Here is a 23,314-nt window from a genome sequence, read left to right as displayed (position 1 = left end):
ATTTAGAATTGTTCATAGAATAGCAGAGTGGCTGAAGTGGGAAGGGACCTCTGGGTCCATCTGGCCCAACCCTTGTTCCAGTAGGGGCACCCAGAGCTGGGTGTCCGGGTCCATGTTCAGGCAGCTTCTGAAGATTTGCACAGCCTCTCTGTGTAGCCTGTGCATGGTCACCCACACAGGGAAGAACTGCTTCCTGATATTCATATGGAGCCTCCTGTGTGACAGCTTGTGTCCATTGACTCTTGTCTTGGCACTGGGCACTACTGAAAAGTGCCTGACTCTGGCCCCTTTGCACCCTTCCTTTAGGAACTTGTGCATATTGATGAGATTCTCCTGAACCTTCTCCAGGCTGAACAGGCCCAGCTCTCTCTGCCTCCCCTCTTAAGGGATGCTTCAGACCCTTTACCAGCTTCATGGCCCTTCGTTGGACTCTCCAGTAACTCTGTGTCACTCCTGTGTTGGGGGTCAGAACTGAGCACTGCATCCAGGCAAGGCCTCACCAGCACTGAGCAGAAGGGAAGAATCACCTCCCTTGACCTGTTGGTGATATTTTGCTTAATGCAACCTAGGGCATCATTGGCCTTCTTTGTTGCAGGGTCACATTGCTGGCTCACATTCAGCCCGGTGTCCACCAGAACTCCCAGCTCCTTTTCTGCCAAGCTGCCTTCCAGCTGGTCTGGTTCCAGCACATCCTGGTACCTGCAGTTGTTCCTCTCAAGGAACAGGAATTTGCACTTCTCCTTGTGGCTATATTTTGATTACAAACAAGAAGTTAATGAAATTTTTGTTTGTAATATACATTCTGTGAGCAATTAATTATGACTACCTGTGCACTCAGATTTTCTTCTCTCTTTTCAGCAAAGCAATTATTTTGTCAACTTTTTTTTGAACTTATACTCTCTTATTTTTGAAATTATTTTTCTCTCAAAATTTTAGTAGTAGCAAGAGTTTATTTAGAGAATATAAGGATTGCCATCAACTTAAAAAAAAAAAAAAAAAAAGTTATAAGTTTTTTGCCTTTTGCACCTGAAGGTGACTGAAATATTCTTTCTTAGGAGAGCATATACAATTAGTAAATATAGCTCCTGGTTCTTGTACGACTAAAGTCACACATTTCTCTTGCTTGTAGTGTTAGATCTAAAGGATATCTGTTAAATTATGGTCAGGGATAACAGTCTTCCAAGATGCAAAATTAGAGAATAAGGAATCCTCCTGTTTTACAACACTTTTCTCTTACTGATAAAGGAGTCCACTGGATTGGAAGATAGGTATCATTATCTCTGTTTTAAAGATTAGTAAAATGAAGCACAGGACTGCAAAGCAATCCCCCCCAGTCACAGGTAGTTCAGTGACAGGGCTGATAGCATTAGGGTCTGCTGGCTCTGCTGTCACACAGTTACGCAGCTGTAGTCACCAGGACAAACTGCTCTCATAGCTACTAGCAAGCTCATAAGTCAGCTAAGAAGAGCTGCACGGACACTGGAGTTATCCAGAATGATGATGTTGCCAGCTCGTATGCGCTGGTTGGGCAAACTCTGACAAAGTCTGGGCTACTTCTACAGATAAGGGTGTCATACTTCTCATAGCATGTGCTGCATGGTCTCTGCTGCAAATAGGCCTTTGTGTTGCATATAGTGAATTTATGTCTGCTTTCAGACCTTCCTCTGTGCACAGACATATAGCAGAATAATTCTAAATATTTTTCTTTACCTTTGTGGAAATAATTAGATGGAGACTGACCTACAGCTAAGCTAACATGTTAGGTTAAGTTAGAAGCAGTAGGTGTAAAGTTCCTTCAAAGAGAAGAAAACTTTTGGGAAACTTATCATATGGAACATCTAAAAAACTTCTTCCTAATATTTTTTATGTATGACGTGTACCATAGATATATTCTATTGCTGTTGGTTTCCATTAGGTAAAAACATTAACTTTCTACTTTAATTTACAGCAATTACCAAAAGTGCTTTTCTCATTAGCAAAGTTTGCAACATTTTTTCGTACATCTGGTTGGAACCACAATGGAAGTCTGTTAGCACCATCTAGCTTTCTGTTTGCTGCTATTACACTTTTGCTTCCAGTTTGAAAGAGGGAAGCAGAGCTCTGACTTCAAGTGCTGCTACAGAGAGCGGGGCTCACGCCATCCTGTGGCAGAAGGCTTAGTTTTCAGTTTGTGAACATTAAGCCTGGGAAGGATAAGCGAGGTAACACGTGGGAACTGTTGAGCTTGTTTGAATTTTACAAGTCTTTACATCACATCAGATAACGTGGAATCCTTTCCTCACTATAGCAACCCAAAGTGTAAGTAGTTAGCCTTTATCAGAGTACTCAGAGTTCTCTCAAAACAGCTGTATAGGGAGCAGTGCCTTGGTGGGATGGTTTCTGAAAACAAAGACTTTGGCTTTATGGGAAGAACAAAAAAGAAAGGACGCTGCTTGTGATATGGTACACTGTAGGTCTTCTCGCTGTATATTGCATTCAGAGCTATAGATTATGCATAGCTCCCTAAGTGGTTTTTAAAATCTAAGCCTGTTTATTTTACGTGGAACTTAGGCTACTTTGATAGATAGTAAAGCAGTTTATCTACAGATAACCACGAGTTTCCAAGAAATGTCATCTTCACTTTTAGTGATATTTCTTTCTATTTATAAATGCTAATCTTTATAGGTAGCATAGTGTCTGTGTATGAGCTCTGACGAAGATCTTGAAATTTGTGAAAATGTCAAGAAATCCCTGTGAGAATTTTTTGCCGATGCCAATGGTAGTTAACAGTTTCCAACATGGTAGTTACAGTCCTTCAACATATATGGACACTACCATTTGGGAGCAAAGATTCTTGATTTGTATTTCTTAACATCTGCAACTTTATGCTTTTTGTTCTGAGCATTTGCTTATGATAAGAACATTAGATCTATACGAAATATGAAGGGGTATATCAATTTTCATTACAATTTTGGTTACAATTTCTGCTAGAATCACTCCCTAATTAGTTTCAAATACATTTAGGAGTTAAATGTGTTTACAGATACTGACAGAAATTGCCCACTGACGCTTGCAGTGCCAAGTCTTCCAGTGTTGTGAGATGAGCTATAATCCATACACAAAGTGGAATTTAGGAAACTACCTTTGCGCCACTGCTGAAAAGGTAATTCCTCTGCCACTCATTCCTGACATGAGAGTAAAGGTTGATTGCCAGCAGAGAGCCTTGGTCTTCACCTCAGTCTTGATTTCCTGACTGTAAAACCAAAAAAGCTCATTGCCTGTGGTTACGTCAGATTTTGGCTTGGGAAATCTCATTTTAACACGTTGAAACATTGCATGATGTACTATATTTCTACCAGTCTGCTGCATGCGCCCATCACGAGCGTGTATGCAAGTCATCTGGCTCTAAACAAAATTTAGGCACTTTCTTTTAGCGATGATTTTATAGTGTGCACAAGCTTGTCCTGTCTCTCTCGTTGCTGGCAAATGGCATTGTGTGTTGTTTTAGTTTGTGGTTGGTGTCAAAGTTAGTGCCCTAGTTAATGTAAAAACCTCTTTCTCGTCTGCGTGTAATTCTTAGGAGTTTTTTATACACTAAGATGCTGACAATAAGGAAGATGAACAAAAGCAGGCACATTTAAGGGTTTTCTCTAGTAAAGACACATCAAGCAAAAGGTATAGAGTTGTTGTTTTTCCTTTATCTAAACAAGATATTTCAGGCCTTGTTACCATTTGAGGAGGTCATTATGGGGATTTAGTGGTGTTATTTTCTGCACCAAGATCACCAGCACCATCAGTTTTTGTATAAGGAGATGCATGTTTAAGAAGGCAGATATTAAAATGTGATTTCAGTACAAAATTGAACTATGTCATTAAAGTATGTAAAAATGTCATTTAACAACTGGCACTACATATTTATATGTGTAGAGCATGTTTCTTCTACTCCAGGAATGATCTGCAGAAGGATCTTTCAGTAACTAAAAAGCATCCTGCGAACTGCAGAATAGTTTGTGAGATGTTAAATTCAGCAGTGCAAGATTATTTGCTGAATACTTCCAGTTGGAAAGGACTGGCATTGTTTACCTGTACTCTTTGCATTGCATGAAGTTACCCAATTAATTTAGGTGGACCTGAGCTTTGGAAGAGGAGATTGCCTTCCTTTTCAACAGTAATTTAGGTGGTTGCTGACACTGGAGATCCAAGACCCAAACATGAATAACGTGTGTATCCCTTTCAAAAGGACAAGACTCATCTACCTCAGCACAGAGTAAAACCAAGTTTCAGAAACTTCTGGCATGTGGAGTGACCAAATAAGGGAATAAAAGTAGTTAGTGAGCTCCACAGGTAATCATACCCTTTCTGTGAGCATACTGGTAATTAATGCAAGCTGTTGAAATTGGGGACATGGTCTGTATGCTTAGCTAGTATAGTTAATAAAAGCATATGACTATTTGGATGACTTCTATCATGTTAAATAAAAAGTACAAAATGGTATTGTAAAATCGTGATGGGGAAAAAAAGCAACTGAATCTACGCCAATCACAAGTTATAGTTTTGCCCAATTTTCCTTTGAAGCATGATGTTTTTGTTGAGTTGAAGAGGTGGGGAAACGCTAGGAGGAAAGAAAGCATGAAAATGATTTTAAAAAAAGTGGTTGACCTAATCTTGTAGGCAGAAAAGGAAAGGCATGTTGCAGTGATGGCACCTATGATGGCCCATTGAACCATCACATTCATGTCAGAATTAACAAACAATATGTGTAAACATTTAAGATAATAAGTAAGAAGTCTTAAAAATAGCTAGGTTGTTAGGAAGAATGGCTGTGGGTTGTTTTTATTTCTTTTGTTGCTTATTTGTTTCTTAAGCTCCTACAGGTCTGTTGGCTAATGTGCACACCCATTCTGCAAGATTCACAGGCAGGGACTATCAGAGCTAGTGCAATTTGTGTTAAATTACATCTGTCCAAACAATTAATTACAGTAGAATGCAATATTTGGGAGAGTAAAAAGAACTGACTAAACTTGGGACCCTTAGATATCTCAGAGTCTGGTAATTCTTTAACATATTTTAACAGAAAAAAATACTTCAAACAAAAAATATCTTTCATTTAACTACTGTTTTCTGTTCTCACTGCCAGTTCCCATGATACAGTTGCATTACAAGAAGTAAGCTCTCTTCGAAAATTCTGGGTGTGTGTTCCCAGTCTGATGGTTGATACATAGGAAAATTAGCCCATGATGCAAACTTGAATATGCCCTGATATGAGAGAAATCTTTTTCATATTTCTGGTGATCTTCAAAAGAACCAGCCAGCTAAAATAAAGGTCTTCAGGCCTGATAGCAACAGGGCGGCCTGCACCTCACTGTGCACAGGTTTTTACTTCTATTATCGGAATTCATTATCTTCTGCAACATCCAGCATGGGATATAAAAGGGGATTATTCCCCCTTTTTTTTGGGGGGGGAGGGGGGGGAAATGAGAAATGCAATAATCAGAAAATAAAGCAGTGAGTTTACAGTTCAGCAGAAATATTGGTCAAATTTCTGTCCATAATTAATAAGCAATTTGAAGTTGGGGTCTAATAGCAGTGGTGGTAGATTGTTTTTTCTTTAGTCAGAAGATGAAAAATGTTACATCACTATAATTATCTTCTGATTCTTGCTAAATTCTGACGAACTCATACTCAATTTTATTTTCACAAGGCCATTTGTGCATGTTTGTACTAAAGTAGCAATTTCGTACATATCTTATGAGCAGCAGGATGGAATGGCTTGATTTTAATTTTACCACTGTATGAATGCTTTACCATTATCCTTCCAATGTGCCTCCTAGCAGTATTTTCTGTTATGCTATTTTGCACTGTGGTAAATTCTCATTTTTTATTGTGGTGAATGAATATCGGCATTTTGCCACAGAGAAAAAGTGCTCATGTGCCTTCATTTACATTATTTTAATATTGTACAATTCTGAAAAATCAATTGGCTGTAATCAGTTTCTTCATAAAAATGAAAATTGAACTTCACGAAAAATGACACATTAAAGTTACATTAGTGATTGATTGGAAAATGATGATGGGTTAATGCAAAATTACTGTGGAAGGAAGAAGCAAAAGTGTTTATCCTACTGCTAGATCCTTAGAGAGCAGATTATAGCTATGAACCTGATTTTCAGTTCTTCCCACAGTAATTGCTTCTGAGCAGGCATGGGAAATCTTGAAGACCTTAATGATATGCCACTGCCACTTTAATTGCTAAGAGAAGCCAAAAGAATCCTAATTGCCAAGAGAAGCATTACTAATTAAGGTGTCATTCTTCATTCATTCCATAGTAATTAATCTGAAATATTTGTAAAAGCTGAGATACAAATTTAGATCCAAACTCACTTAGCTTAACCACAACATACTTTACGTGAAGAAGATTTATGGGTTAAGCAAGGTTAATAATAATAAAAATAATAATAATAATACCCTGAAAGTATATTTCTTCTTTAATTTTTTTTTTCTTGCAACTTTATAAAGCATAATGTAAAATAATTAAGAATAGATTTAAGAACTTACATTTAAATAATAATTCTACAGTCTTTTAAAAATGACCATTAGAACTGTTTATATATGGTGTTTTTTTCTTATGTATTTCACTGGAAAGCTGGATGCTTCTGAAAATACTAAGATTAATTTGTTCCAGCTCTCTGATGAGCAAAATGATCCAAGTTGAGTTGTGTGACCATTGGCTTTAGAAAGGTATGGAAAATTCTCATGATCAGTGTTAGTTGGAAGGAGCTTTTAAAGGTCATCTAGTACAATTCCTGCAGTGAATCCACAGCTAGACCAGGTTGCTCAGACCCACAGCAGCCTGACCTTGAATGTCTCCAGGCATGGGGCTGCCACCACATCTCTGGGCAACCTGTTCCAGTGCCTCACCACTCTCACTGTATAAGACTTTTTCCTTATATCCAACCTAAATTTATACCCTTTTAGTTTGAAACCATTTCTCTTTGTTCTATCACCACAGATTCTGCATGTGTGTCAGATCCTGCTTTGATTCAGTACTGCAAAATTCCTTTTCAACCTTTCAGAATAATTGATTGGAACATGCTGATTGTGTTGCCAGTGATTCAATTTCTGCATACTGGATTTTTATACCATGTTCTCCCTAAGTTTCTTTAAGGCTGTTATGTCTCAGGCTCTCTGGATCATAATCAGGGTCACAGAATCATAGGGGTTGGAAAGGATGACTGGAGATAACTGAGTCCAACCTCCTCCTGGAGGTTCCCTATAGGAAAGTGTCCAGGTGGGTTTTTATATATGCCTGCCTGTTATTGAAAATGCTCTAATCACAGCTTCAGAAAACTGTCAATATGTAAAAACAAAGTTTCCTTTATCTTCATTAAAAATGGAAGAGCTGGTGGCAGCTTAGAAGACCAAATGATGAAATAATATCTAACTGGAAATAGATCTTAAGTTCATGAAATTGAGGGTGAGAAATTTAGAAGCCGTAAAGTTGAATATGAATTGTTAATGTTTTTTGTTCTATGCCACTAAGCAATAACCTTTTTTTAAGTTTAATTTAGAAATAAGTGTTTTTAATATATAAGGAAGAATAGATGGGTTGAAAATTCAGGTCAACATGGATTGAAGGTGGTCTTAAAAAATAGATGCTATATTCTGCCAAAGTCTGTGCCATATTAGGTCCTCACATGGAAGATCACAATCTGAGCAGTTAGGTTACTACATGTACATGATGTGAAATATAGAAAGGTCAGTTTTTCTCTGGGCTTCATACGTCATACTAATAGGAGAGCATAAAGTAGGATGCTTTTTTGTCTTTTTTTTACTCTACTACGATAATTTATGAATGTTAAAAATAAAAATAAAAACTTACCGTATCAGAGCTGTTCAAAAATTTGCAATGCAAAGTTCAGACTTGTGTGCACTCCCAGTAACTGCACTCTTAATTGTTACTGTCCTGACTGGAATTTTCAGATTAGCTTCTTGAGCTTAAATTAACTTACGCTACTGGTTCACAGTTCCCACAGCTTTGGAAAAGCACCATTCAGATCAAATTCTCACTTTTAGATATGATTAAAACGCGAGGAAAAAATTGCTCAAAATATTGCTGACAATATCTTTAGAATAAAATAGTGCTTAAATATCCCTGCTTAATAACCTGTACAAAATTATGTATGGTAGAACGTATTATGTATTTGAGTATTTAGTTTGCATTGTAAGTATCAACTTTTCTGGTCATCAAAATTCCTTCTGAAAGTTGGCTGGAAACTTCCCTTACGTTCATGAGTCTGTAGTCATGAAGATGTGGTGTTTGTAACGTTATCCTGCAAAAATGTTGTCTAAACAATGTAACTATTTTCCCAGGCTGCAGTACCAAATATCATTGCAAATTATTGGAATAATGACCTTAGATTATTTTTATATGGCTTCATTCTACTACAAATCAGCATGGCACATGTCAGGTGAGAGATGCAGTTATTTATTAGCCTTTCTTATCCAGTGGTCTTATTTACTTGGTGTCACACACTACTCTGTGACATAGAATTTAAGAGAGTTATTTCCACCTGACATGCATTGACATTACATATGGTCTGGCATGGCCGGGCATTGTTTCTCCACTGAGTGCAGTACGATTAACTGCAGGGGTTGGGGCATGCCACCTGCCTGTGTTATGTCCTTCTGTCACTTGCACTGTCCATCTGCTATTTGCATGAAGATAACATTCACCTAATTTTTGTCTTGTACTTGGGTTCGTGATACTTAAAGGTAGACCTTTTAAAAGATCAATTTTAATGCGTTTATTTCTCTACTGTAGTATAATTTTGGTGATTATGGAAGCACGAAGTTATAGGGATTGGCAGATACCTGTGGTCTAACACACTGCTAAAGCAGATTCCCTGCAGTAGTTTGCATAGGAAACTGTCCAGGCTAATTTTGAATGTCTCCAGAGAAGGAGACTCCACAACCTCTCTGAGCAGCCTGTGCCAGTGCTCTGTCACACTGAAATAAATTCCTCACGTTTGTATTGAACTTCCTGTGTTGCAGTTTGTGCCCGCTAACCCTTGTTGTGCCACGGGGCATTGCTCAAAAGAACTTGGCCCCATTCCTTAGGTATTTATAAGCACTGGTAAGTTCTCCTCTCAGTCTTCTCCAGGCTGAACAGCCCCAGGTCTCTCAGCCTTTCCTCATAAGGGAGGTTCTTCAAGTCCCCATCATGTTTGTGGCACTCTGCTGGACTCTCTCTAGAAATTCCTTGCCATTCTTGAACCGAGGAGCAGTTTACTGAACTGGACACAGTACTCCAGATGTGGCCTGACTGGAGCAGAGCAGAGGTGGAAGATACTTTCTTTCAACCTTCAGGCCACCTTCTTTTTCAGTGCACCCCTGATACGGTATTGTATTTGTTTCTGACCTAATAACAGAGTGTCTACGGCACCACACTATCATTATTTTGTCCAAATAATGTATTTATCACAGCTAGCTCCCTTGAAATAGTCCACAACCTATTAAACATCAGTAGATGCATCGGCAGTTCCACACTGTGCCATTTTACCAGGGTCTCCGGGTCCATCTTGCAGTAGTTAGTACAGGAAAGCGTCCAGGCACAACTAGCCCACTCTGAGGCTTTTCCTTTCAATAATGAAGGAAAATGAAATGAAAATGTCTGTATTCTGCAGTATTTCTGCACTGCAAAGAATCTTTTATTGTACTTACTGTCACAAACCTGTTTTAATATAATCTAATCCTAAATTATTTTTATATCTGTTGAGTGATGCAGTACTGCTTTCTTTTTCATAATGTAAGGGATTTTTTTCCGCTTCATGCATAAGTGATGAAGAGAAGGTAAGTGAAAAATGTGTGTGAAGTGGTATGTGAAATCTTGTTTACGGCTTGCCTTTGGAGCAAGACCTGTCATTAAAGACCTGTCAGATTATTTTTTCATGCTGCTTTTATGGAGTAAACTGGGGACAAATCGGCAGGGGAAGTGTTCTGGTTGGTGTAGGTTTGACTTCCTCTGCAAAGTCTCCACTGCAGTCAGAGCAACTTCTCTTCCTTTACCAGACGGAGAATTCCTCTGATAGCATTAGAAGACTGCCAGCCCAAAACTGCCATCTGCTTCTTTTCAAAGTTTATTCCAAAGATGTAAAGCTTTATGGTTCTGGTGAGGAAATTGAACAGAACCCTTAATACGAAACTCTGATAGTCCTTGTTCGCTAAATCAGTGGTTTAGAAATTAATGCCGTTACCAAGGGTTGATCCATTTGTGATTTTCTCTGAGACTTTACTTAAACTTTATATCATTTTAAGGTTAAAAAAAAAGAAAAAAGTGGACTGCCCCCATGCCATTGTCCAAGTAGAAGCAAATGCAATGAAGTTCATGCTAGTGCTGGCATGGAGAGCTCTACTCAAGGATGTGTTCAAGCTGCACACCTGAGGGCCAGTCTCTTCCAAAACTGGATGTTTGTGGCCTTCACCCATTTCAGCTGCTTCTAAGTCTTGGCTTTGAAAAGCAAGCTAATTTTCATTGCACTTAGACTGAAGAATAATTCCTTTTAGGTTAAGGACAGTAGGCTGGTAACCAACAGTATATTGCAGGGTCATGAGATGTCATTTTAAGGATTTTTCTGTCAAGCCATTTAGAAAAGAATTCTGAATAAAGAATGCACTCAAATGAAGTTGGTCTTGTTCACTGGTATAATGTTTGTTAGTATTAATATATTTACATTAGCTGAGAACATATGATTGGATAAGACATCTGAATATATTAAAGTTGATTTTATTTCATTCACTAATTACACACACTCAAAAAAAGAGGTATTGTAAGAGAGGAAGCAAAAATTGCATAAATGGTGCTTTACCATTACTAAAACAGAAAGTAACACTGATTCTTAGATTACTGTTTTGACTAAGTTAATAAAGTAATCATGTGTCATGTGGAATTTCATTACCATTATTGAATGTGAGTGTGCAATTTAGTCTCAAGTGCTGCATTCATTTTTAATTGAGCCGTATGTGTTCTACCTAATGGAAGGCTTGGGTTTTTTCGTTGCACACTGAATAAATTTTAATTGAACACCTGATTCCTGCCACCAACACATTAACATCTGGACACTATCTATCTTTTATGCATATAGGCACACTGACTATAACTCTGCAGAAAAGCAGATAATAGGAAAACAAAAAGACAATATTATGGAACACTTCCAGCCATCACTTTTTTTTTTATACATTGAGAAGCATTTAATTATCTTGTTTCATTTAATTAGCCCCACTACTTAAGTCAATTGTCTTTTATTGATGTGGCATGTTAGCATCTTCTCTAATTGGAACAAAATAACACATGACTATACTAAATGTCTTGTGCAAAATACTTTCGTACCATTTTTTCTTTCCCATTACTTTATTTCAGTCTTTTCAATGATGTGTAACATGTTGACATGCGATATCTTGATTTAAACTTTAGCACTTTTCACAGTTTTAACCTATGGTAAAGACAAAAATGTTTCTGAAAGAAAGGTGTTTTCTTAATAACATCGAATTTTTAAAGACAGCACAGCATGGCTCTTTGTAGATTTCAGAAATGTTAGTGTTTCTTTAGAAAGAGAGGTATATTTTAAACACTCCTTATCATTAAGACTTTAGTTGTAATTTGTTTCAACATTTATAAATTTAATTGTAGAAGAAAAACAGCTGTTTTGTGTCACTGCAGCTATTGTACTTCTGTGGTTTTGTTAGCTAATCTGCACCCATTTTTGAAATCTGTAATTTAATAACGCTGATAATTCTAACAGAGTATGAATGAGTTCAAATTATACAAATGTTTTATTATATAATGTTAATTTCCTGTGAAGTAGTAACAGAGCCTGCTTTGAAAGAGCTGCTGGGGAAATGCAATTGATCAGAAATGATTCTTTTTTCCTCCGTGAGACAATTTCTTTTTAGAATAGTTTTAGATTCTTCTATTCAAAACCATTTTATTATGTTTTTAAAGGCATAATGCATTTTTGAAAAGCATAATCCCTCACAATGTATTTGATATCTATAGCAGAAAAATATATATATATATACTTTTTCCAGTTTGGCACATTCTCATTTTTCCAAGTACCACGACTTTTGCAAATAATTTCCATCCCTTCTTAATTGTTGGATAGTCTTTATAAGATCTGTGTTTAATTGTATTGACAGAGATGAAATAACATGTCTTTATGCAGTGAATGTTCTCACCCTAATTTGAGAGTATATTCATTATTAATATGTATGACTCCGTGCTCCCATATGTACATGACTTGTGGAATAATAAGACATTGTACTTACTTAAAATGCCCATTTTGAAGCTCAAATACAAGTTTTACAGTCCTTGCCTCGAAATTTAATTTAACCTCTTGTTATGGTTTCACCCTTGCATTTTCTTTCCTGTTCAGGTCAGTCACAATGCAGGTAGCAGGGATCAAGGTGAAATAGATTTTCGTAGACAGGCATTGCATCATACATACCTTGACATCCACAGGAGGGCAGCATGGTTAAAATAAGGGAGAAGACAGGAATGTAATTCAGCTGCGTGAATCTCACTTTTGATTGTTTATGTTGTTCTGTGAAAGCTTTTATAATTTAGAGATGTGTGCATTTTCCTAGCCAATACAGAGAAAATAATTGCATGTTAATTGTAGAAATTGCCAATTGTAGCTTCTTAGCAGCTCAGAGTGGAAGTATTTTTCTCTATGGGTACACATGGTCAGTTTTAGAAGAAACTTCGGGGTTTTTTTGTTTTTTTGTTTGTTTTTAATTTTTATATATCAACAGTGTTACAGTTGAAAATCACTTTTTGGGATTTTTGGGAGACAGTGTCTGGACAGAACAGTCCTGTGCAGCAGAAATAGGCTGACTGCAATAGATGGCTCGCATACCTCCTCACAAGTGCTAAATTCTGTATTCTGCTACTGTTACTCCCACAGGTCCAATTGTGAATCAGCTGCAGTTTAATAACTCTAGTGCAGGGACAGTACATTTGAATACTTTTATTTAACACCAAGTTTGCATGAAGTGTGGATCTGCCTGGGAGTAGGAAGGCCCTACAGAGGGATCTGGGCAGGCTGGGCAGTTGACCTGAGGCCAATAGGATGTAGTTCAACAAGTCCAAGTGCCAGGTCCTGCACTTTGGCCACAGCAACCCCAAGCAACTCTACAGGCTTGGAGCAGAAAGCTGGAAGATTATGCAGAGGAAGGGCCTGGGAGTATCGATTGACACTCAGTTGAACATAAGCCAGCAGTGTGCCCAGGTGGCCAAGAAGGCCAATGGCATCCTGGTTTGTATCAGAAATAGTGTTGCCAGCAAGATCAGGGAAGCGATCATCCCTCTGTACTCAGCACTAATGAGGCAGCACTTGGAGTACTGTATTTCAGTTTAAGGGCAGTGAAGCTGGTGCGGGCCTGGAGCACAAGCTTGTAACAAGTTTTCTTGTGCATTACTTGTTCTGGTCTTGCAAACACCCAGGGCAAATCCATTTTCAAGGTATTATTGGTACCATTTCAATATTTCTTTAGGGTTTTAGTTTTTTTCCTAGTTACCTCAATCCATTTTTAAAATACTGATTTCTATGAATGGATGCTAAAGTTTCTTAAAGGGGGTTTATTTCTAGTTGTGCATTTCTGTTGTTTCTTGGAATAACTCCTGCAGAATTCAGTTTTAGAATGTTTATGTGTGATATTTCTGAGGATAAACACCCAAACGTGATAATGGTCCTAGTGCGAATTGGTGTATCCTCGAGACAGCCCCTAAATGATACTCACAGGTGGCAGTTTCAGAGCAAACCGAAAGATCTGCCTCTAGGTACATGTGGTTGAAATGTGGGATTCTGCTACTAGATGTAGATTTTGAAAGTTTAGATGAGTTGAGAAGACAGGGAATTGAAACAGAAATCCATTAACAAGTGCTAAAATATGGAGACACTGTTTCTAAGACAGAGAAACTGCTGAGGCGCTAATAGCATGAGGGTAGGAGAAAATTCTGGGGATATACAACTGCATGCTTGCATCCAGTTACTGCTTCCTTCTGCGTATTATTGGGAACAAGGTACAAGCTTAAATGTGCTTTAGGTAACCATGTTTATATCTTTCACAGTTAAAATTTCTTAAAAAGAGCAAAAAGGATGTGGAATCAGAAGTTCTTTTGTTTCTTCGGCATCTTTAAAATTGTACAATTATGTGTTGCCTGTAAGAAAGTTTCTTAAAATGGAAGTTTTAAGAGAACTAATGGAGTCATGCTACAAAAGCATTCTTCCTTGTTCTCTCTCATGAATCGTCATCAAAAGGCAGTCAGGAGCATTAAAAGTACTTTTCTGACTCTTGTATTGCAAGGATCACCTACAGTGACCATTCTACACTGACAAGTTTTCCAGGGCAAAATATCTCGTATCAGAATGTTAGATTGGCCTTGTGATGTAGGAACAAATGTACATCTAATTCAGTATCTACTGTAGCCAGCAGCAGGTGATGGAAGTGTGTAAGAGTGTCCTCTCTCTCTTCTTTTCCATACTCCACCCACCTGCAGGGCAAGGACTCTGAGCCTGGTGTGCTTTCTTTGCATGAATTGAGTGCATTTCTCATTCACAAACCCTTCCAGGAATGCATTAAATGCACAATGAAATCTAACTAATTTGAGTTCATGGAAACAAGCCATAACTGTTGCTTTGCTTTGTAAAAATGGAAATTAATGTCTGGCACTATTCCTATATTCCTAAGAGTTGCTAGAGATGCAATGGAGGCAGTCAGCATCCACCAATACAGGCAGCATGTTTGTTGTTTTTCTTTTCTGCTGTTCTTTGGGATGGAAACAAGTGGTTCCAATGTTTATGTGGAGTCTGGTAGATTAAAAGGGAGTTTTACAGAAGTGGGAGGTTGAAGTGTCAAACTTGTAATTCAGAAGAAAATCACGTAGCTCCCAATTAAATGGGAAACCAGTGAAGTTGGGCATTTAATAGCATAATACATAGATGGTCAAATTGCAGATACATGTTTCATTCATAAGGAGTATCAGTATGAATTAGAATTTCTGTTATATATATATGTATATGCTGAGATCAGAGACAGTTTTGAGCACTCTGCTAATTGGGCTTCCCTAATACCAGTGTTGAGTTGTCATACAGAATCCAACTTAAATTTATGAAGTTTAAAAGCACTCTATTTTTCAGTTCACAGAGCATATGAGAGTGCCTTCATGAAAAGCTGAAGCTAATTGGTCAATGGCAAAGAAACTGCATTTATTCACAGGACTGTAATTGTATATTTGTAGACATAATCCTCGATTCCATTTTAAACTTACCCAACCTTTGAGAAATACATTTTATCTATGGTTTAGTAGCAGCTTTATATTTTTGCAAAGTGGGGACATTCTGCTATTTCAATGATTGCATACAGATTCCAGAATGTTAACTGTATTTCCCCCCCATTGTTATAATTTTACTCTTTGACTTTTCTTGCTGGACTTGCTGTAGTGTGACTGGAATAAAATTTATTTTACCAAGTTTAAAAAGCATTTTGAAATGCTGGCAATCAGAGTAGTTTCTGTCATTGCATCCACAGAAGCTTTAACTCACAGAACTGACTGGAGAGCAAGCTAATATATGCTATTCTGAACTGACCTTTAGAATGAGAACTTTTGTCAGATTGCAAACAAGCATTTGCAAGTATGTTCTGATAGACACAGAAGTATTTCAAAATTCAGTGAATGTCAGCTTATCTACTTTTTAATGACTTGCAGATACAGAAATTCTTATTCATATCTGTTTTCAGATTTTAAGATGCCTACTAGTGACAATCACAACAAATGAAAACACAATTGTTGATATTTAGGATTAGCTCTGATGAGGTCTGTGTTCTTTAAGTAATTAAGGTGATATCAATTCAGAAGTAAAGCTTTCTAGACAGTAGAATGAAATGCATAAGTAGCCAGAGATCAAAATGAAGTAACATTCCTAAAGAGTTCACTTCTTTTAGTGGCCTGTCTTGCCAAAAGCGGACTATTTTCAACAGAGTCACCAGAATTGGAGTTGCATCAGTTGGCAGCTTAGTTCATTGATTTTTTTTATACCGATGGGACTCTGAACCAGGGTGTTTTAACTGATTCCATCAGTGGCAGTGTATGACCTAGCAACAAAAGTAGATTTTTCATATTAGCGGGTCCTTAGCCATTTAGATCATAAATAATATCACTCTTGTGTGGAAAAAAAAAGTCACTGCTTTTTCCATCTAGTTGCAGTGTTATGTACTTGCAGTGAGATGGAGAGGTGTCTGGGCTGGATGCCCAGATGCTTTTGGATGCTCAAGATGAGTTGATTTAAGACCTGGCAATATAAACAACCTCTGATACAGCACAACTGAACGCTAAAGGGAGAGAAGTGCAACTGAAACTTTTTTCTAGTACACCTACTAGAAGAATTTAAATTCAGGTTGTCACATTTAAAACCAATCTCTTAGTTGTTTCTGCTTACTCTGCTTGATTTCACCTCATGGAGCACTTTATGTTCATAGACTGTGATCTTTTTAGAGGAAATTAAACCAAGAGATGAGCCCCAGCACTGCCTCCCAGATGTTGCAACCACTGTTATTTGGTCCCTGGGATCAGGATAGCTCTGCTCAAAAGTAAGCCTCATAAAAAAATACAGAGAGTGGGTGTCCCACAGTTGTGCTGTATTACCTATTCATATTACAATTACATTACTTCAGAATTAGAGCACTTCCTGCATTGTGTCTGAACAGTATCATTCTTTTGTTACCTGGAATTCTCTCAAGGCTAAAGGATATTTTTTTGTCTTGATAAACATTCTTCCTTTACATACCAAACATATTTCACAATATGACATGAACCAGATCAGTAATTCTCAAGTTGCCATTGCAGTTACTTTGCAGCTCCGTAAGTACTGGTATGCATATTCACAAATGCTGAAGCTCTTTAGAGTGCATTGAGTTATCACTGTTAAAGAATCTAAGGATATCTGATATTCCAGCATATCTATATCTGTTTATACTGTAAGAGAGAAGTTGTTTAGGAGGAAAAAAATAAAAAAGCTCATTTTTCTATTCATATTATGAGTATCTTGCTCATTGGAATAAATGGAACTGTTTGCTGTGGTTGGGGTGTTTGTATTACTTGACATTCTTCAAGTTTTCTATATCCTTAGCAATCATAATTACAATAGAAGTTTAGGCTGATTTTTTTTTTCGTTCCATCTGTTGAAGGCTTATTTAGTCCTCTTTCTCAAGAGCACAGAAGGTACTAAAATGAATCCGAGAATGTTTACCGCTAGGTTTCTTATGACCCAGGTCATATTGTTGTCTTGAATCAGTTTTCTCTCTCATCCTCAACTGAAGGCAAAAAATGGCTTAATCTTGTGGGGTTAAATAAAAGAAGGAATGCGGTGCAAGGAAGATTCCTTTTATGCAGGCGTGCAGGGATGACTGAAAGTGCCTGTGGGCATTTGGTCCCCATTGGTTCTCACGTTGAATGCAATGATGCCCACAGATAGCCTGTATTGTTGTCAGCTAAATGGGATCATGAGTGTCTGAAAGGTGTTTGAGAATGAACTGAAAATCATTTTCACAAGTGGATGATTACTTCTGCCACATGTTAACTGAACTCTATCAGAATGGCCCAGATTTTTGAGACTGCATTAATTGCTCTTTCAACCTTGACTGAGGTTTCTCTTTAAGAAAGGCCTTTGCTGGACTAAACTGCTACGCTTATTGATTTTTCTTTCTATATTTTTTTCATTGTTTGTGGTAAATGAAGCTTTTTACAAGTAGAGAATTTATCATTCAAGATGTAGATAGGTTGCTTCGTTCCTTGGAATAAAAAGGCTCGTCTAAAAATGATCTCTGTAGAAGTAATAAGTCCTTTCTCGTTTCTCCAGCAGTGAATAGCTCCAGTATTCCACACTCAATTATGTTTTTCAGCTTTTCATTAGCGCTGATTTTTTTCATCAGAAAGTAGAACCCTGCACTCTTTCAGTGTGGGCGTAGAGCAAATAAGCTGCCATCTTCTTTCCTGTCTACGCCGCCACTTAATTGAAACTGAACGATAATATTTAGTGATGTGGTTTTGAATTTTTTGTAGCACAAGGAAATGCACTTTGAAAAAGACTCAACCCTCACATATTTAAAATGATGGTCAGACTTTGATAAGAAAATGTGTTCTCTTCAGAGATTGTTGTGTTTGATTTTACCTATTCTACTTTCCGAGTAACAAGTGATACTGACAGAGAGAAGTTGGTATAGGAAACATTGTAATCCGAGTGTACTTGGCTGTAGCAACAGTATTAGTTTTTTTCTTTCCCAGAAAATATGAACTTTAAATATTAGACTTTTATTTTCTGTGGAAGTGCAAGTAGTGTGAAGCATAATCAGATAAATCTGTGTCTTACTGCTGATATTTTTTTAATTTTTTTGTTATTTTTTGATTTGTGAGTGAGGGAAAAGAAAGAAGGCAATATTAAATCATGTTCATAAAACAAAAAGTGTAGGATTGTTTTCTACAGCGTAAGTCTTTGGAAGGTGAGTGCGTGGTTTGCACACTTGGTTGAATATTAATAGTGTCTGAAAAATGGTTTTAAAATCTTTACATTGGTGCAGCTATTAGTGACTCAACATACACAAATAAGATCCTATTTTCTCTGTGCTGTAGAAAAGCAGATGTAGTGGTCTTAAATTACTGCTAACTGTGTGAGTAATACGAACACTGAAGTAAGACAACCAAGCATGTACATCCCAACAGTATACTTTCTAATGTGTGCTTATACCATTATAGGTGTTACGTATACATATCTATTACAATATTAATGTTTTTTGGGTTTGTTTGGGTTTTTTTACAGAATAAAAGTATTTACATATTGCTATGGACATCAGAAAACCAATCCCTTCCAACATCTTGTCAGTTAACTCATTGAAAAAGCTGCAAAACATTGTCTATATAAAAAAATAATAATAATAATTCAAAATATTTTCTTTTAGTAATAAGCAATTACTATCCTAGAGCTCAGATACAGGAAAATCATCTCCACATCTTTTTTCTTGGTTTATGGCTTAACTGTAGTAATTAAAAAAATATTTTTGATGGTCCCAACTTTATAACATAAATCGAAGACAGGCAAATTGTGGCAAATTATGTGATTCATTTTTAGGAAAACGGTATTGGCTACTTCTGAGTATCAGCTGCTTCTTGGTGCTGCATGTAGAGACAGACACAGCATCTGAAGAAATGGCAGCTGTTGTGTGTTTATTAGTGCCACTGAGGGTGTTTAAAATAATCTGAACAAACAATGCTGTGCATCCTTTGCACTCTTTTTTGGCTGGAGGAAGTGAGCAAGACTGTAGGTGAATATGGATATTCATACAGGTAGAGAAATAGCAAGCTGCAGCTCCGTGTGTTTTTGACCATGAACCGCTGCTGTGCTGTGTGACATTTAACCGAGACCTGTGAAAGAAGATGCAACTTCTCATCTTAAAACATTCTTAAACTTAGGTATAGGACTTAGTTTACCTGTGAATCTGTTAATCTCTTCATTTTCTGGTCTAGTTGTGACACTTAAGTTTAATTCCATGAACTACCTTTCATAGACTTTTCTATACATGAACTGCAGTTTCTACTGATCCTGGATATTGGTGTCCAAATTTAACAGCTTTCTTAGGTCCTTTGTTTCCCATTTATTTCAGTAAAAAAGAGAATCTCAAATAGGATTTAGAAGTTTAGGAATTTGGTTCCTTCTGGGTATAAACCTGAGATTTAAATTAAATATTAGTCTCCTAATATTTCAGGATCTTGTACACTTGAAATGGGCATTGGACATATCTCCTGTAAATGACTGAAACTTTCTTCACCAGAAAATACTGTCCCCGCTAGAGCTGGCATTGGAGAGGAATTAGTAACAGAAGGTTATAGCTGTGAGTTTATAATGATTTACCAAATGAAGTGCCATAACACTGTGAACTTCTGTACCAAATGCCAGCTCTGCATCATGAGCACTCTTTTCTTCGTTACCTAATCCTATCTAAGACAGCTTATATTAATGTTGTTACTGTTCCTGTCCTTTGTTTCCCAAGAAAGATATTATTTAACACCTTAACTGGAAATGAAATCACTTCCAGCTTACAGGAAGAATAATAAGTGCACATTGTTCTGTTGTTGGTTTTTTGGTTTGGTTTTTTTTTTGTATCCTTTCCTTTTTTATGATTATGAATATGGTGTAGCTTGTGACAGTTCTACCTGTACTGCAGAACCATGTCTAGTATTTCTTATAGGAAAACTACATAGGGCAAAATGTCTGTGTCGCAGTAATGAGAAAGACATTAATTAACTTGAGAAACCACCATAGTTAATGAGAAGCATTATGCTGAATGTTCATGTTAAATAAAAGTTTGTTCTTTCTCTGTGGTGTCTAAAACAGGGAAGATTGTGTTGGATTTATGGCCAGGACAGGCATAAAAAGGGTTTTGCCTGCATCTTACTCATGTGTCTCATGTGAGTGGTTGACTGATCGCTCTGTTTTTTGACACTGAGTTCAATATCTCAAGGCAGCAGAACTCCAAATGACTTTTGAAAGTAGAGAGCACCAGTCTCTCTCATCTTTCCCAGAAGGTACCCATCCACCCACCAACCATCCCCCCAACCAGCTCCAATCATGGTCATCATAACATAACATTTTCCATAATACAGGATGTTTGTTGATAACAATGTGAGTCTGCCTTTCGCCCACCTAGTTGTACTAAATGCACTTCAGTGAGATTGGCCAGCCTGAAGAGGTGTCTCATATCCTTTAAGCAGCTTGTCTTTACTACTCCTAGACTTTTTCTAACAAGTTCACTGCCCATCCTTTTCCCCTTGCTTTCATTAATAATAGTGCAACACGACCATAATGGCAGAAAAAAAAAATGTTATTGTGCTATGAAACTCGCTGCATCTGCATGCTTCCTCTGGCAGCAAACAGTATCAGCATGTTTGGTTTTATCTTACCACTGTTCAGTGTTCCTGATTGTGTTGTTGTAGCCTAAAAATTGCCAAGGTGATGAGAACTGTTTTTTTTTTTATATCTACAGGTTCTTATAGTATGTTTAGGAAATTAGAAGCTTATTCTGGAAAAAATAAGAATCCTGCTCGCTAACATTTTATTTAAGCATTTTCCCAAGCTGACACTGTGGCTGGCTTCTCATAGGCTAGAGAAACACTGGGAAATCTATGGAGACTAAGTACCAAAAAACTGCTGGGGAATTTAACTTTTCTAATATTCAGTATTTTGGTGGAACTAAAATTATTCTACTTCAAGGTATTTTTCATAGGCAATTGGTAAAATGTAAGTGATGAGCAGGGTAGTCTTACACAGAAGATCATTTGTTTCTGCATTTTGCTTTTATTATTAAAAGGCTAGTTGTGAGTGAAACAGAAAAAGCAATCACAAAAGATCACATTGCTGTCACAGCCATGTGACAACTATGAGAAGAATCTTGGCAGGTATGGTGAATACACTTGTAAGCGTTGCATCCTCCTAATATCATGCTTAGTATTAATAGAAAAAAAAACTGCTCTCCTTATTATTTCCTTTCCAGATATTTGTATGCTCTAGGACAAAAGGTGTGGAAGCGGTGGAAAAAGCGCTACTTTGTGCTTGTTCAGGTTAGTAGGCTGCCATGAAATGTCATTGAAACGTATTTATTCTCATATATATGCTGTCTGGAGCCATTTATAAGTCACTATGTTCATTGCTAATTCCTAGCCTCTTATGAGATACAGGCTTCCTAGAATATACGTATTTTTTTATGCACACATTTGTAGTAAACAGAAATGCCGCTGAGTTTTACATAATATAAAGTTTTATTTATATAAATCAGTCCCTACACTGAGAAATATTTCAAGTGAAGCCTAGAAATTTCTGAATAAAATTGTCGCAACCTTAAAATATTCTACCAATGACTTTCTATCAACACTCAATTTAACATAAATAGTTATGTTTTTTAAGTGGATTGTACTTACTGTTTTCTGTATTCCATTTCATCAAGAATTTCCTGCATTTAAAATTAATGGTTATACTTACTGGTCATAGAAACTCTAGTGCAGGATTTTTTCTTGGCCAAAAAAATGTGCTGGACTGATAGTTCATAACCTTTAGTCCAGACCTTGAGCTGTGTTTTCACATGCTAATGAACGTCAATATTAACATGAGACTAATACATTAGGATTTTATTTGAGTTGTCAAAATTGAGAAATAAACAACTGAGAATCTTTGGAAAGGTGAATATTTTCTGTTTATACTTGTCTTCAGATGGCGGTTAGAATTTTAATATTCTTTTAGACACTGTTCTCCCATGTGTCCTTTATTTTGCTGTCAGAAAAATGTTTAAGTGTTAGTCTCCCATAACGTTATACAAAAGATGATGCCTGTTAACAGGAATGAAGGCATCTAAGAATGCTTTATAGAAAGCCTGACTCTTTTTTTCTACCATTCTGTCAAGTCATAGTCTGCTGGTCTCTTTCCTACTCCTAAATAATGAAGATCTTTAACAAAGTAAAGCTAAAAGCTGAGTGTGTTTGCAACTTATTCTTGCGAAGCTTGATGTTTTTGTGTTCTCCCTGGCTGCAATGGGAATTGGCTTGTATATTGATCGCAGAATCATAGAATCAGAATCATCAAGATTGGAAAAGACCTTTAAGACCATCCCATCCAACTGTCCACCTATCAGCAATATTTCCCACTAAACCATGTCCCACAGTACAACATCTCAGTGTTTCTTGAGCACCTCTAGCAACAGTGATTCCACCACGCCCTTGAGCAGCCCATTCCAGAGCCTGACCGTTCTTCCAGTTTTTCATAATGCCCAACCTGAATCTCCCCTGCCACGACTTGAGGCCATATTGATTTATCATAATTATTTGAGTAATGGTTATAAAGTTTAAGAAGATCATGTGGAAAAGCAGAAAGTAATTTTTGATTCTGATCTTACCAAGATTTTTTGCGTACAGATTTTCTGAGTATAGATGAGAACTTGTGGTGACTTCAGTAAGATTTGCAAAGGCTGTTAAGCTCTGTGTATAGGATAGCTGCTAAGGGACAGATGTGAAGACAAAATAACTTCTTGAAGTTATTTTGGAAGGAAAAAAGAAAGACTGGAGTGCTCCCCTGTCCTTTACACTCTTATTTCACACTGTTCCTACTTCACATCCTCCCTTTCACAAAAAGAAAGACCTTGTCCTCTCCCTCCAAACCACAGGTGTCACCTGAGTATTAACGAGGCACACACCTAAGAGACCCATGTTTTTGTGTGTGACATGGAGAACATCTAAGTGAAT

At 37.2% G+C, this 23,314-nt stretch overlaps 1 protein-coding gene across 7 annotated transcripts in view; it reads left to right on the top strand.

Moving 5' to 3' along the window:
• The window catches only part of CADPS2 (calcium dependent secretion activator 2), a gene marked incomplete at both ends in the record, with an annotated part of 304,052 nt that overhangs the window by 163,122 nt on the left and 117,616 nt on the right, over positions 1 to 23,314 (top strand). For all 7 annotated transcript variants that reach the window (XM_079548166.1, XM_079548165.1, XM_079548162.1 and 4 more), the window contains one exon: positions 21,577 to 21,643. In XM_079548166.1, the coding sequence (XP_079404292.1) occupies positions 21,577 to 21,643 (67 nt within the window). The remainder of the gene's footprint in view (positions 1 to 21,576; positions 21,644 to 23,314) is intronic.

The sequence above is a fragment of the Tetrao urogallus genome (genome assembly GCF_951394365.1).
Source record: "Tetrao urogallus genome assembly, chromosome: 1".
In the NCBI taxonomy this organism is placed as follows: domain Eukaryota; kingdom Metazoa; phylum Chordata; class Aves; order Galliformes; family Phasianidae; genus Tetrao; species Tetrao urogallus.
The sequence above is the reverse complement of the archived record's forward strand: the minus strand, read 5'-3'. Positions and strand labels throughout refer to the sequence as shown.